Source organism: Sciurus carolinensis, chromosome 4, assembly GCF_902686445.1.
Source record: "Sciurus carolinensis chromosome 4, mSciCar1.2, whole genome shotgun sequence".
Lineage (NCBI taxonomy): Eukaryota > Metazoa > Chordata > Mammalia > Rodentia > Sciuridae > Sciurus > Sciurus carolinensis.
In genome coordinates, this window is record NC_062216.1 from 115,070,067 (window position 1) to 115,087,880 (window position 17,814).

General features: G+C 33.4%; 1 protein-coding gene across 1 annotated transcript; it reads left to right on the plus strand.

Moving 5' to 3' along the window:
- Positions 1 to 11,521: 11,521 nt before the first annotated feature.
- Positions 11,522 to 12,464, plus strand: LOC124982606 (olfactory receptor 6C74-like). The gene is given in 2 exon segments (XM_047549522.1): positions 11,522 to 12,028; positions 12,030 to 12,464. Coding segments are annotated over 2 exon segments (939 nt in total). The 5' UTR covers positions 11,522 to 11,524.
- Positions 12,465 to 17,814: the final 5,350 nt, after the last annotated feature.

Here is a 17,814-nt window from a genome sequence, read left to right on the forward strand (position 1 = left end):
TCCAGCTTTCATGGTTGGATCTTTCACTACTGGGCAGAGAAGTACCCAACACTTTGTTACTCCTCTAACATCATATATTGACACCCTGGGATTGTTAATCTACCATCCAGAGAATGCCTGAATTTGTTTTTCACTTTTCAATGTAGTGCAATCTTTCAATTATTTAATCATGCCTTATCCAACTATATTTACTGGGCATCTCCTAGGTAGTAGCTATCATCCTTTCCTTCTCTGGGGGTATGGGATGAAGGTCAGTAGTTTCACAGTATTTACAAGGAAAATAAAAGGTTTTCAAGGAAAAAATTTTTAAAAATGAATATAAATTAGTGTATTTTTGGTATTGAATGTAGGTGTTATGGTTTAGATATGAGGCGTCCCAAAAGGTCATATATGAGAAAATGTAAGAAGTTTTAGAGGTGAAATGATTGTGTTTATGAGAGTTTGATGTAATCAGTGCATTAATCCTCTGATAGGGATTAACTGCATGGTAACTATAGGTAGGCGGGATGTGTCTGGAGGAGGTGGGCTGATTGGGGCATGCCTTTGGGGTATACATTTTCTCCCCTGGTGAGTGGAGTCTTTCCTGCTTCCTGGTGGCCATGTCTGAGCCACTTTCATGTACCACACTTTTCTACCTTGATGTTTTGCCATACCTCAGGCACAGAGCAATGGAGGTTAGCCATCTATGGACTGAGACTTTCTGAAACTGTGAATCCCAAACAAACTTTTCCTTCACTAAAAATTATTTTTGGCATGTCTTTTGGTCACAGCAATTAAAAAACTGACCAAAACAATAGGCTGATAGAATTTACGTTCTAAATGGAGTATGCTCCCTTAACTACTCTGCTTTCCATATATGTTAACAATACTGCATCTGAAATGATCACCTGTTGTTGTAAGTGTGAGTGAGTGATATAGACTATACATGACTTTAAATATTTAACTTGTATATCCAGAAAGAGACATTGATTATTTATCCAAACCTAGGTTCTCTCTTTGCACTTATCCATCTATTTTTGTCATTCATATAAATAATGGCTTAGATAAATTTCAGTCTGTGTGACATTCACTCATGGTACCTTATTGTGAACCCTGTTTAGATGTATTGGTTTGAATATAATTTTATTTTTGCAGTGTCCATTTATTCCAGCACATTTACTACTCTATTTTTGACTCTTAGAATAATGAAGAAGAGACTTTCAGAAAAGACTAAATAAATAATGTTTAAACAAGTGTATCTTATGGTAACTTTAGAGAAGTGAAGTGACAAAAAAATTAAATGTTCAGTGACATTTTATAAAAATAAGAGCTAACCTTATGCATTACCTTAGACTTGCTACACTAGATGAAAATCCTAATGGAAGTGCAATAATTCATTGGAAAGGTTCAGAAGTGGGAAAATGATATCAGAATGGGGAAGACAGCTGATAAGTGCTCCACTAAAGGTGTCAGGTATCATAAATGGTCACTACAATTTAGTCTCATGGGAGAAATAATATACAACAGAATCCTACATCTTACTGACTTCTAAGTTTAGATGGGTGAGGAATATATATATACCTGTTCTCATGAATCTTTGCTGAAACTTTGATCCTGAGGAGTGTTGACCCTGACACTAATGCTCTGCTGCTGGACTGCCCCAAGTATCTTGCAATTCCTCGTGTGTGGATTCAGATATGTGAAAGCTGGAAGGATCTAGTATTGGACCTTGAATTCATAAGAATGTTTGAGGAATATAAGAGATTATTCAGTAAATGCTGCAAGTTTATACAAGTATTTGGTCTACATGTATGTGTGAGATTGAAAGAGGATTGAAGTATAGGTGTATATGATGAAGAATTGGATAGGATAAGAATTATATCTCTGTAGTTCTTTTCCTGCCAGTGGGGATAGAATTTTAATTCCTATAGTTAAGACATAGTGCTATATAATACACAGACATTTTATAGGAGAAAATTATAAATTCATTTTGTATCCATTCCATCTTACTATACTCCAGGTTTATCTTTGGCAATTATTTTAGATGCCTAAAACCATAATTTGCTCAGAATGGACTTGACAACTGCAAATGTAATATTTTAAAATTAACCAATGGATGAAAGACTGTTAGTGAAAGTTTTTAAGAACATATTCACATAGAACATGTTTAAATGTGGCTTATTTTTCAAACTTATGAGTGAAACATCCCTTATGACCCATTAATTAACCTGAATAGAATTAGTCAGTCCGTCACTCATTTATTTCTCTATTGTATCTCCTTAGTGCTATGACTGAACAATGAAATACAATCATATTTTAAAATATTTGTTAATTAGAAAGTCACCACTATAAATATTTGGTTTTCTATAGGGACTATGTGTTTTTGTTTTAGGATTAAATATCTAATGTCTTAAAAATAAAAATTCTCTCTCTCTCTCTCTCTCTATATATATATATATATATACACACACATATATATATATATATATATAATATAGCAGTATATATATGAGTCCCTCTTGTTTTTTCTACTGCTGCTTTTTTTAGCTGTGTAGTTTCATTGACTAGAAGCACTTGAGTAGTGTGTTAATCAACAGTTGTTGCCGTGACCAATATGCCTGAGAAGAACAACTTAGATGAGAACAAGTTTATTTTTGAGTATATGGTCCATGGTTGTCTAACTCCATGGCTCTGGGTCTGAGGTGAGGCAGAACATCATGGTGCAAGGGCATGGTAGAGGAAAGTTGCTCAGTTCACCATAGCTGGAAGCAGAAAGAGAGTGAGGAGCTAGGACCATTATATGATTCCCAAAAGCACACTCCCAGTGACCTACTTCCTACAGTCATGGCCTACTGCCTGATTGCCACTCAGTAGTCCATTCAAATTATTAATCCATCAAATGAATTAATACACTGATGAGGTTACAGCTCTCATCATCTAATAATTTTACTGCTGCATATCCCTCCATTACCTAACATGTAAGCTTTTCAGGAGCCACCTCATTTGCAAACCATAGCACTTTGTCCTGTCCTCCTAAAGTTCATGTCTATCTCACAAGCAAAATACATTTAGACCATCTCCAAGAGTCCAGTAGTCTTAATTGTTCCATCATTGTGCAGAAGTCCAAATCCAAAGTCTCATCTGCAACTCAAGGAACACACATTGCTGTAAAGATCAAAAGTGAGTTAAATATATCCAATAGACATGACACAGACTAATTATTCTCATTACAAAGGGGAGAATAGGGGCAGAGAAAGAAGTGATGGGACCAAAATAAAACTGAAACCCAGCTGGGCAAACATGTTCAGTAGTTCTGTGCCTAGCATTCAGGGCCTGCCTTGGTGAGATATCTCCAAAGGACTTGGGCATCCCATTCCTGTGGTGGTGTTGGTTTCAGCCCCCATGGCCTCTTTTTGTATGGCTCTGCTTGCTTCATGCTGCTTTCCTTGGTAGACATCATTCACTGGTCCTCAAGAAAAAAAATGACATAAGTGTGTGTGCGTGTGTATATAAACATATTTTTAGGCCTATGATAAAATATACTACTATTTATAAATTTTTTCCTACTAATATATTTTTAAATTATGATAGATTTTTCCTCCATATATTTTTTCTTCTATACCAAATACAGAATATATTGCTTTGTTAAAATTATTCCAATCAAATTATCACTTGGGTCCTAAGTTTCAGGATAGTGAAAATCAGAATATGGAGTTTTTATCAATAGAATTACAATAGAAAGTATACACCCATAGATTTTAAACTCAGAGACCAAACATCCCTTGAGTGAGAAGCTGACAAATATATTCTTCTTCCGTGATTGACTAAACAATCTGAATGTGTTCTCTCTTCTACTGGGAAGATTGTGAGTTTTTATGATTACACATGGGATTGTCCTGTACCTCAGGTGAGGGAAAGTTCAGAGAAGTGAAATGACTGAAGGCTCCATAGGCACTTGCTGTATAATAGCAAAATCTCATCTTCTCCAAAGCTGTTTCCTAGTTGCTATTGAGACACATAGTGAGTACCATACAAGTGTGCACACACGCGCACACACACACACACACACACAACCAGCCAACAACTGCCAGTCATTATGGGGCATCTGATATCTTATATTGTTTTGCTTTCACTTTTAAATACTAACTTCTCTGCAAACCATTTATGGAACCTTTGATGATTACCATTAAATTATTAAGAAGTCAATATTCAGATCAGAAGTAGTTTCTGGATTTTCTCAAACTTTAATCCTTTGACATTCCAGAATGGTACTGAATTCCAGGAACAGAATTGAAAGAGATCCTTTGCCAAACTTGAGTTACATTTTATTTTTTTCACTTCAAATCAGTTTTTACTCCAACTTACTTTTTAAAAGAATAATTTCCACACATATCATGAGAATAAGTCAATATTGTTTATTGGCTTATAAGAATGTAAGGAAGTTCCAAAAATAACCTCAAAAAATATCCTATTTAGCAATATATGGAAGGAAAAAAATGCATGTGTATCTGGAATTTAAATAACAAAAATGTTAGGGACACCAATGATACTGTTTTCCTAACATGCACTTACTTCTTTGAGAGGTATCCAGAACTCAGCTCCTCCAAGTTAAGATGACTTGACATAACCATTTCCACAACCAAATTGATTTTTAAGTACAGAAAGGTCTTATAGTTAGAACTTCCACAAATCTCCAAAATTACAAAAACCTATTATAATTTTATACGTTTTCTTAAGCTATTAAATCATTATTTTAAAAATCATAGAAATTCATGTTATATTTACTGAAACTATTGTTTAAAATATGTGATAAGTGTGGAGTGAAACTTTTCACTTATTAAGCAAATTCAGCTGGGGAAAAGGTTAAGAAAAGAAGCATTTCAGTGATGATTAGTAGAGGCTAGAAATAATCAAGGAGATAGGGAGAGGATGGTCAGTGGGTACTGTTATAGTCAGATAAGAGAATGAAGTTCTGGTGTGTTATTGCAAAGTAGAGTGACCATAGATAACAATAATGTGCTGTGTATTTAAAAATGAGGAAATATTTTGAATATTTTTACCATATATAAATTAAAAGTATTTGAGGAGGACAGATATGTTTAAACTGATTGAAACATTGCACAATGTATTCATGTATCAAAATGTCACATGGTACCCCATAAGTATGTACTGGTTTGAAATGTTATGTATTGGTTTAGAATATGTTTAAGAAGGAAAAACTTATAAATAAGTCTGAAAATGAACCACTCATGATAAAATTTACCAAAAAGGTAGAAAAAATCCCAGTCACCTACATGTAACCACTTCTATACTTTATGGAGGGCACAAAGCAGGTAGAACTGTGGCACTTGCAGATGTCCCATTTTCACAAGGAGATGAGAAGGGGATGTTGCAAGTGCACTAAACTATTGAGAGGACATGGAGGAGAATCATTTTTGAAGATCTTCATGGTTGTAAGTAGGTGGAACTGAACTATAGTTCTCCAGTCGGATGCCTTCTAAGAGGAGGAACCTGTGACCACCGCACAGGCTCCCGTGGGAGTGAAGTTTCAAATGACTTACATTTCAAGTAGAGCCCACCTTGCATAACTTGGTGTTTGGGGAAATATTGTAAACTTAACAATGAGGACCACTTACCATCTAAATAAGTGTAAATTTGAGATTCACCAGAAAATTCTTGAAAAGCAGGGTTGGAGAGGAATAAAGTAGAAGTATTTTTTTAAAACTACCAACTTAGGTATAAGTGATAAAATTATCAAAAACTAGTGAGGAAAACTATAAAACTCTGGTGAACAAAATCACAGAACCAAATAAATGGAGAGGTATTCCACATACACATACAGCACACGGATATTTTTAGAGTGTCAGTTCTTCCCCAGTTGAAAATGAAATACAGAGGAAATGTATATAGAAGGGCTTGGAGACATTAGAAAATCAAATGCTCATCTTCCATATTCAAAAGCCAATAACTAATCTGTAAGTGGAAAACTTAAGAGGGGGAAAATTCCTTAACCGTTGAAATTCTCTGAGTGGCAGAACTTATGATGGGAAGATCTAGGGCAGAAAGTGACTAATTTTCATTAATAGTTCAGGCATTTTTGACTTACTGAACTTGGAGTACATTATAGTATTAATAACATATTTTTTTAATTTAATCTTTTAAAAATTTATAATCAATCTTCCTTTATCTACAACCTCAATTTAATAACCTTTTGTGGCCTTACTTTACTTCCTTCACTTATTCAATCATGTCTATAGAGAATTTAAATTGTGTTTTCTAAAATGTAATTCATACTTTACCAGAATTAGGTCATGAAACCTATCTGAGATGCAGGTAATATTTAGTCAGCAAAACATTCCAACTGTTCTAACTACATGACTGCACATCTTTCAACTCCTTATTTATTTACTACGTTATCCACTGCAGACCTGACTGTTCATTGCTTCAACTCTTGGTTAACTCTCTTCCTATCTTCATAACATAACATGGCAATCTGCCTGAATGGCATAATAATAAACTTAGTGAACTCATAATTTAGGAAAGACCAATTAAGTCACTTTCTCACACACAATTCTTTAGAGTTATAATGAGGAGTCTTCTGGTTAATATACACTCAGTTTCTCTAAGATAGGGAAAGAAGCTAGGGAGCAATGAGGATCATTTTGTTCAATGGTGAAGTGATTTGTGCATTTCTCACATAAAACTCGATGTCTTATTCTTATTTTAAAACACTTCACCTTAGCGTTATTTTCAAATGCTTCCAGAGCTGCCTTTTTGATTTATTGATTTTTTAGTGTTGGTGAGTTTTTGTATTTTGTTTTGCATTTCTGAGAATCAAACCCAGGACTCCAAACATACCAGGAAAGCACTCTACCATCCTGTTGTGTTTGCTATTTTATTTGAAATTTTGGAAGAGCTGTATTGGGAGACCATGGTTATATAGATGACTTGCTGAATTGGATATTTAAAAATTAGTCATCATTACTACCTCCTCCAAGTGTTATCTGTGATTACTCCCAGGATTCTTCTAGTTATGCTTTCTTAGTCAATAGCATATTTTAATTCATATTCCATCTTATTCAGAATTTCAGAATTACCTTCTACTGTTCTCATATCCAAATAATTCTACTGTTTTGTCTTTAAACACATAAGTATTCACTTCCCACTTGATGCAGAGATTATTCCAGATCTTAAGGGATGAATAATGCAGTAGGCACAGCTTCTGCCCTGAGAATGTTGTAGGAGATTCAGAGATTTTTTTTTTAGTGTGAATAAATGACGTGTAAAATGAATGTTGGTTGGGTAAAGAGAAAGTCAAGACTGAGATAAAAGACATAAGGAAGAAAAGTGTCTTCTCAAATGTATTCTGCCCCCTAAAACATTTCTTTTTGTGTGGAAATGATATTTAATCTGAGGCCTGATATTTGCAGGTAGAGTGAGGATAAAGATAGGAAGAGAGAGTTAACCAAGAACTGGAGCAGTGAAAAGACATGGCTACCATGGATAGCACAGTTAATAAGAGCTGAAAGACATGCAGACAAGTAGTTAGAACAGTCGGAATGTTTTGCAGACCAAATATAACCTGCATCTCAGGTAGGTTTCATGACTGGTAAAGAAGTGGCCTGGTATGAATAACACTTTAGAAAACAAATTTTAAATTCTCTATAGACAATGGATTGGATAAGTGAAGAAAGTAAAGTAAGGTCACCACAGGTTATTAAATTGAAGGTGTAGATGAAGGTCGATTGGATTCTAATGAAGGGGATTATAGCAGATACGGCCATTTATTCCCAGAAACTTTCTACTGGACCCATCTACAAAAATTATGCTGACTCCTTTGCATAGGTAGCCTATAAAACTGAGTTCTTGTCAAAGAAAGTTTGAGAATTATATCCAGACCTAGCAATAAAAACTTCCCATGTGATTCTCCACTCTTTATTTGCCAATGTGGATTTATATATTCAATTTTACTAAAATTGGCAAAAATAACTTGTTCCATTGAACTTAAGGATAATAGTCAATCTTGAAGGGTTAATGGGAGTAAGATTCTGGATTACTGGCAAATTTCTGTTTTTTTGTTTTTTTGTTTTTTTGTTTTTTTTTTTTCATTTGCTGATCATGCAGGTATATTCAGTTTATGAAGAGACCAAACTGTATAATTATGATGATTGCATTTTCTGTTGTGTATTATACCTTATTAAACTCATTTTAAGTGTCTCATGTGTATTGCCACAATGATTTTCAAAACTTAAATATTATAGCACCCAGTGTTTACTTATTAGTGGAAATGCAGACAATGTGTTTGAAATATAATTATTATGTACAATCAACAAAATTTGTCTACCGATTGGATGCAGACAAGCAAAGAAGAAAGCAAATGCATGTTACTTTCATGTGTCTAAGAAACCATACTGTCCTAATTTTCCTTGAATACAAATCTTTACGGTTCTGAACTTTAAATGTTAATGTAATTCCACTTGTTATGTCCTTTCTAGATTCTAAACCTGATTAAATCTGTTAAATTATCTGACCAAGAGGATGGCCTTAGAGGTTGAACTAGGGAAACACAATATAAGTCAATCAGAATCAATCAGAATTCAAAATTTTGAATAATGCCCTTAAGTATATTCACATATATATAAGGTAATTTGTTTTATTCTTGTTTGAAATGAGCATTTGCTATGCACGTATAAGCTAAATTAGGTTTCTTTACCCGCCCCTTGTTGATTAATAGCATATAGCCACCACAAAAATTTAGTTTTGTCTTGTTTTTAAACTTGAGCTAATTTAGGTTATAGCATTTTCTCCAGTCAATAAAATCACTGCAGTCTGTTCTTAACATCCCAGTACTGTATTCTCTAGGGAATTGCTTTCTTCTTTAAAAAAATTTTTTTAAGTCAGTCCTCTTGAGAGATGTGGCACAGTGTACAAAAGGATTGTAGTTTTTGCAATCCTAACAACTACAAAACAAGTTTTGTATGCCTCATATGGGCTAGAAACATCTCAAAGTTAATGAGCCCCAAATCTCCTCTGTTCTCCTCCTTTCTGAACTTAAAAAAAAACAAATATTTTATGTGCAACTAAAGAAAATATACTTCAGAATTAATATAACACAAGTGGAGAATATTGCCTCTTTTAATAAAAATAAAAAATGAAGTGATATTAAATTCTTGTTGTGATAAAATCTTTGAGCTTACACATCCTGAGTGTATATTGTTTGTGCTCATGTAGTTTTGGTTACAAAATCAAGACAGAAATATGCATTAAAGTAACATAAAAACATGTTGACTATGAAACATTCAGAAATTGCCTCGGTTCTGGGACTGACATCAAAAGAAGATAATTGAGAATGAAATTCCTAAAGAAATTAAGGTTTGGAAAAATTATATCTTATTTTAACCTTATAAACTTTATAGTATGAACCTAAAGGAAAAAAACTGCTTCTTTTGTGAAATCACTGAAATAGTATGGAATGAAGTTAGAACTAATTTTTTGTAATGCATGCATTAAGCTGACTGCTTTGGAAGTTAGACTAAGGAGTTGATTGTGCTATATGAAACTTGGAACTTTTCATTTTGCAACAATCCAGTTTTGAACAGGTATTCTTCACAGTTGCAATAGAACCTGATTAGATAAATGCATTTTTCCTTCTGATATTTGTAATTGCATATGCCTCTTGTACATATGGAAATCATGAATATTGTGAAACATGAAACTGAAAAGGTGGATTTGTCCTACACTTGAGAGACTTTTATTATTAATTCAATACAATTTAAAAATTTTCCATAAGATCGTGTTTTCATATCCTGAAGGAATCTCTTATCTCACTGGTAAATTAATCAGTCACGGATACCTCTGGGATTATAAGAATAGAAACACAAGACTATTTTGCTGTTGTCTAGCAAGAATTTTATTATATGATTAAGAAACAAGCTAATGACTTCAAGAAGTTTTTAAAATAGTTTATATGATCTGTAATTTAAAAAACTGTATCCATGTCTGAATCTACTTCTGACTTCAGACTTTGGCACCCTCATCTTTTGTTGATTGAGGTTTACTTATGCCCTTTAACCTTTAATATACATGGTAAGCTTGAATTTGAAAAAAATCATACTGAATGTGAATTGTGGTTAAATAACCAGAATATAGACATATAGAAAATTTAGAAAAATCACCAATTGAAGACAGTGAGAGAGGAAAGGAAAAGTGAAAGAGAAGAGAAATTATGACAAAACTTAATTTTCTTATAATCATATAATTGCTAGAAATTCTTGTACATTTTTTGACATCAGAACTGGAATATATAAAATACAATAAGGCTTAAATAAGGTTTAATTTATGATCCAATATTCCTCTTAGGGAAGATATTGTTATTTTTGTTAAAATTGGTGTTAGACTTTTCAGGTGACAAACACGAGATCCTACACATTATCTAGAAGAGCCTCCCCGTCCTTCCCTTGCACCAAAAAAAAAAAAAAAAAAAAAAAAAAACAACGGAAGAGCAGGAAGAAAAAAATTAAAATGTTAGCATAATTTTTGATTGTTATATGCTCAATCAGAAAGAAAATTGAGAAGGTGCATAAGACTCAGAAGAAAAGAGGCTACAGGCTACAGTGGCAACAGGGAGAAGGCTACAGAGCAGTGATGCTAATAAATCTATCAGGGATGCCTAACGAACAGTTTATATTTAACATTTTATTTTGTTTTGTAGACCCCTCCTCTGTCACTGCAAATATTCAGTGAAATATCTTACATAACCAAGACAAGCATCGTACATGAGGATATGCTTTATATCTGCTTAGGTGTGTATCAGAGGAAAGAGAACAACCAGGGTAAGTGAGATACCTGGGTAAGTGACATATAGACAATTACGATTTGTCAATCTAAAATAATATCAAAGTAAACCAACAAACGATAATATTTATAAGATAAAATAAGGGAGAAAATGGAAGGAAGGCTCAGAAAGATAAATAAATTCGAGTATTCAGGAAAAACAGGAAAGCAGACCTAAAAGTATTCATGAGGATGTAAATCATGGAGAGTGTCCACAAATTTGACTAGGATATTAAATCTCAATGGTTTATGAGCTAAAGATGTTGAAGACAACTCTATGTTGCTTATAGGACATTTAGTAAAGAAGAATAAGATGCCAGATGATATACAATAATAATAATAAAGTAAATATCTCGAAGAAAATATTCAAAATAGAGTAAAGAGGATAAAAGCTAAAATAATATGATACTTTTTATATGCCTTTGCATTTATTCTTAAATGACTTTATCAATGCAATATATTATCCTTTTGGAATGCTTGTATTTATGGACTTTGTGAAATAAAGCAGATCAGAGACTTGCAATTATTTAGTAAAATTTTGAGTAAAATTATATGAGCAAAATATTCTAGGCTACTACTGCTGAATGCAATATCAAAGGAGAGCGTGGGTAGCATATTTATGAAAGATCTCAAGAAGTAAATGTATCTCATGAAGAACTCGCCTCTTCATTTATAATTTTTTTCCTTATTTATTTATTGATAGAAATCAGCTATGAGAAACCACACCATGGTAACAGCCTTTGTTCTTCTTGGACTAACAGACGATCCACAATTACAGGTGGTGATTTTTCTTCTCCTTTTTTTCACCTATATGTTGAGTGTTACCGGGAACCTAACCATCATTGCCCTCACCCTGCTGGATTCTCATCTCAAGACACCCATGTACTTCTTCCTCCGGAATTTCTCATTTTTAGAAATTTCATTCACAACTGTCTGTATCCCCAAATTTCTTGTTACTATGGCAACAGGTGATAAGACCATTTCTTATAATGATTGTGCAGCACAGCTATTTTTTACTATTCTCTTGGGGGCAACTGAATTTTTTCTTCTGGCTGCCATGTCCTATGACCGCTATGTGGCTATCTGCAAGCCTTTGCACTACATGACCATCATGAGAGGCACAGTCTGCAACTTGCTGGTCTTTGCTTCGTGGGTGGCTGGTTTCCTGATCATTTTTCCACCACTCATTATGGGTCTCCAGCTTGATTTCTGTGCAAACCAATACTGTAGATCATTTCTTCTGTGATGTCTCCCCTATACTTCAGCTCTCTTGCACAGACACAGATCTAATAGAATTAATGATGCTTTTCTCAGCCATTCTGACACTCCTGGTTACTCTGGTGTTAGTAATTCTCTCCTACATAAACATCATCAGGACTATTCTGAGAATACCTTCTTCTCAACAGAGGAAGAAAGCCTTTTCTACATGTTCTTCTCATATGGTTGTTGTGTCCATTTCTTATGGCAGCTGCATCTTCATGTACGTGAAACCCTCTGCCAAGGAAAGAGTGTCTTTAAATAAAGGGATAGCTCTGCTCAGTACTTCTGTTGCCCCCATGTTGAATCCCTTCATTTATACACTGAGAAACAAACAAGTGAAAGATGCTTTTAAGCACATGACTAAAAATATTAAAGTTTTCTCAATGAAGTGAATCATTTTAATGAATTACTAAGGTTATGAGTGAAATGAGTGGAGTGTGTCACAGAACTGTTCCATATCTATATTCAAAATCTCATGAACTTTTTCTTGACTGATGATTTTTGTTGTGGTCTGGCTAATCTCCTAAGTCTAACACTTATCCCTATTTCTCTTCATGCTGAGAGCACATAAAAAAGATAATTTTTGATTTTGGTTAAAATAATTTGCCTTTATTTATTTTGTTCCTGCATTTATTTCCTTTCAAAATTCTGGTCAGAGGGATACAGTGGGATTTCCATGTTTCTTTTCAATATTCTTCTCATATTCAGGGATTCAATTAGTCATATATTCTATAGTCTAAAACACTTCCTAGATTTGATCACCCAAAGAGCTTATTACTAGTGTATGCAGAAAGTGAAATCTAATTTTAAAAAATTCAGTGTTTAGTGGAAACTTGAAGCAAATCGATTTAATAATATTTCATTAATTACTCTGTTTGACAGTTTCAAATTTTTAACGAGCCTTAGAGAGATTATGTATTTTCAAAAACAGATTAAAGGAATGTCAGAAAGATTAAAACTTATTAATATGGCAGTTCTTTGATAAAAATTATAGCTAACACTTGAGGATTACTTATAGTCTTCCATGTTTTGTGAAATGTAGTAGTTTCATCTTCAAGACTGAATGACAGATGTTGTTGTGCGTGTGTATCCATACAATATATATAGCGTATAGGGTTTAGATAATCTGCAAATGACAAAAAATAAAAATATGAATTTATATAAACACACAAATAAAAACGGTTTCTTACTATTCACAAACCTCATGCATTGTTAGCAAAATGAAGTTGAAATCTCTCTGGCTCTATGTCAGTTAGCATGCAAAATAACAGTAAGATCCTTTTAGAGTACTCCTTAGATTTAAGGAATGTCATACATAAAATTAAGTCCATATGGCTCTAATAGGGTATATTATTTTTCAAACTAAGTGAATTGAATCTTAAAATTACATACAATGACTAGAGACATGCATGTAAAACAGAATGTTTTGACTCTTTTTCCTTTGAGTGGTATCTTTTGTCAGTGTGACCAAAAGAACTTTCCATAAAAGATTTGTAAATTTGCTCTATCAATATTTGTGTATGAATTAGTTTCCACAGAAAATAATTGGTGATCTTACAGAAAATTTCTTAATGGTAGGATTTTTTTGACTTACCGAATTGCTACATAGATTTTGTCCCAAAATATTTCAAAGGAAATGTAATTTGTCAGATCTCCATGCAAACAAATGAACCCAAGGTTAAAACAACAGTGACAAATTTTAAATTTATGTATCTAGATAAATATTCATAGGAGCATTGAGAATATTCAAATATACTCTTCCAATGGAGAGTATGCTTGTGCAAACAGTTTTCATAAGACTATAGTGCTTTAAGAATATTATATTTGAAATAGAAGTAGAGTTATCAAAGAAATATCCTTCAGTTATCACTATTTGGTTTAGTTTGCAATCAGGAACTGCATTTTAAATGCACAATAATTTCAACCTTATAGACAGTATCTATACTCAAAAAAATTTGATTTAGAATATTTGATATCTGACAAAAATTCTGATGCTAAAATATCTCAGATTTTCCTGTGAACACTCTTGCCTGCATCTTAATTTATTCACCAAATGTAACCATGTAGAATATTTATTTTATATCCTGAGATAGTATAATGCTTATTTGTTAAACTTATTTTTTATGTTTAAACTCTAAGTATGTTTAGATCTTTTAAAAATCTGATGGGAGGTAAATTCAGGAATCATTTAATAGAGATAAAAACTGTAATTTCTTCCCCTTTTCTTTATATCAAAAAGAATTATTAATAACTGAGAAATTCAGTAATATATTTACTATATTTAACTACTTAGAACAAGTAAGTTTTTTTCCAATTTCTAGCCTGTTAGTAAGTAGATAATGGGAAATATAAAAGGAAGAAACATATATTAAGAAAATAGAAGAGGAAATATAAAAGGAAGAAATATAAAAGGAAGAAAGGCCTAAGCTATGATGAGAAATGATTAGTGGAAGTAAATTTCCACCTAATTTTAAATAAATTATGAATTTGTGAATAAATGTAACTTGTATAAATACAAGAAATGAGTCTGTATTATTTGAGACTGTGATGTGCAAATTATGCTAAATTTTTAAAAATATTAAAATCTTTATTGTTCATCAATGTCTCCCATTTCTAAAATTCCTTCCTCTCTGGAACTGAAAGGAAAAGTATAACTAACATTTATTTTCCAGTTGTATATACTGAATAAGTGTTTGCAAGAGCTCTACTCAAAGTATACCAGTTGTCTCTTAAATAGCCTGTCTGCCTTTGATCTCTAACTCTCATTGCTCTAAGAAAACTTTCTAATTTGCAATCCCACCAACAATGTATGAAAGTTCCTGTTATGGTTTAGATATGAGGTGTCCCCCAAAAGCTCATGAGTGAGACCAGGCTAGAAAGTTTTGAGGTGAAATGACTGGGTTATGAGAGCCTTAACCTAATCAGTGCATTAATTCACTTAAACGGATTAACTGGGTGGTGACCGTAGGCAGGTAAGGTGTGGCTAGAGGAGGTGGGTCTTTGGGGGCATGCCTTTGTTGAGTGACACACTCTATTTCCTGACGGTTGTGTCCTGAGATGCTTTCCTCTACCACACCCTTCTATCATGATCCACCTCACTTTGGGCACAGGGCAGTAAAGCCGGCCATCTATAGACTGAGACCTGAAACTATGAGCAAAATAAACTTTTCCTCCTCTAAAATTCTTCTTGTCAAGTCTCTTGGTCACAGCTGTGGAAAAGATAACTAAAGCAGTTCCTTTGTCCTCATATCCTCAACCAGTGTTTATTATTATTTATATTATTGATGGATGCCATTCTAACTGGGGTGATGTAAAATCTCATGGTTTTTATTTGCATTTCCCTGAATTAAAGTCATCATACTGAAGTGATACATGCACAATTCACAAGACCAATCTATGGAACCAGCCTAGGTGTCCATCAGTAGACGAATGATAAAAACAATGTGGTACATATACACAATGGAGTTTTATTCGGCCTTAAAGAAAATGAAATCATGACATTTGTAGGAAAATGGATGGAACTAGAGACCATCATGTTAGGCAAAATAAATCAAACTCAGAGGCCAGGGATCTTATGCTTTCTCTCATATGCAGAAGATAGAAGGGAAAGAGGAAATGAAAGTGAGGGCAGATCTCATGAAAATCAAAGGGAGATCAGTAGAGGAAAAGGAACAGGGTAGGGAGGAAAGGGAAGTGCTGGGGAGTGAAATCGACCAAATTATATTGTTATATTGTGTGCATGTCTGAATATGTAACAACAAATTTAAATCACTATGTACAACTATAATGCACCAGTAAAATATGTGGAAAAGAAAGAAATGAAATAGTCATTGCTAGCAACCCATAGTTTTAAAGGTAATAAAGAAATACCATCAAGTAAAATATATCCATGCATTTAATTACTTGAATGAAAAGGTTAAATTTCTTGAAAAATTGATTGAAAAACATACACGGGGGAGATATGTAAATACTATGAAGACTCCAATAATGTTTAAAGCTGTTGAGTGGGTAAATAATTCCTCTCCCACCAATGAAAAGACAAAATAGTACAGCTACTGGAATTCTTATTCTCGCTGGTAGAAATGCAAATAGCTACTGCAACTCTTTATTTAAAACATTTTATTGATACATTATAATTAGGCATAATAGGGGAATTCATTGTGAAATATTCATAGTGCACATAACACAATTCAGTCAGTTTTATTCCCCAGTACCTTCCCTTTCCATTTCTTCCTCCCTCCTCCAATCCCTTTCCTCTTTTATATTGGGCACACTTCTATTTTTATGATATTGCCTTTTGCTTTTCCTTTTTCTCTGTATGGTTTCTGCATATGAGAGAAAACATATGACCCTTGATTTTTTTAACTTAGTATTTTTCACTTAACATTATGTTCTCCAGTTTCACTCAATTACCTACAAACGACATAATTTTGTTCTTCCTTATGGTGAACTAAAACTGCATTGTTTACATATACATTTTACTTATACATTCTTCCATTGATTGACACTTGCTTCTGTTATGGGGTTCAACTTAAGAACAGACCCATCACCACTGAGAAGTCCAAATCTGAGAGGCTTTATTAAGTCAGCCGGCTGACTGTCTCATACAATACCCAAAAGAATGGCTATTGGGAGAACAGCCCTGACTATAGGGTTGTAGGGGTTCTTATACCCAAAATCACATCAATCATAAGTGTCTATTGCTATGATTCAAAATTACAAACTAATATCATGAAATCATCAACAGAGGGGGACGTGGGTCAAAACGACCCTTACCTAGGTATAAACTAAAGAATGGTAACTAACATCCACACAATCACCATTCACATGGTACATTGTTTAGGAGCAATAGGAATCAAAAAAGAGCAATTTTTCATTACATAAGAATTGTCATTTTATATTGCTAAACATGTCACACTAAGTAACTGATGATGGGAACAGAGGAGGTGTGTTCCCATGGGAGAAGCTTATTACCTACATAACATAGAATCTCAGAACAAAATGCAGCCTCTGGTCTAAAACGTTCTCATGGACCCAGATCTGTCAGCCCATCACACTTCCATAACTTTGCAAATATTAATTAGGTTGCTACAAAGGTGGGTGTGCAAACATTGCTATCTTTAATTTTTTTGGAGCAATACTAGGAACTGGTAGACCTATGTCATAAAATGATTCCATATCTAATTTTTTGAGGAAACTCCATATTGATTTTCATAATGCTTGTAATAACTTACAATCCCATCAACAGAGTATAAGTGTTCTTTTCCCCTGCATCTTCATCAGCATTTATTATTATTTTCATTCTTGATGATTGCCATTCTAACTTGAGTGAGACGAATCAGTGCAGTTTTGGTATGCAATTCCCTGATGGTTAAAAATATTGAATATTTTTTATATATTTCTCAGTCATTTGAGAAATATCTGTTTAACTCATTTGTGGATTTACTGCTGGAGTTATTATTATTATTATCATGGTGTTAAGTTTTCTTCATTTCAGAGTATATTTTGAATATTAATCCTCTGTCAGAAGAATATCTGGAAAATATTTTCTTCCATTTTTTTAGGCTCTCATTTCATGCTCTTATTTCCTTTGCTGTGCAGAAGGATTTTAATTTGATGCATCATCATTTATTAATTTTTGTTATTATTTCCTGACCTATTGGCTAAGTCATTGCCTGCACCTTAATGTTGGAGTGTTGATCCTCTGTTTTCTGTTTTCTTCTTGCAGTTGCTAAGTTTCTG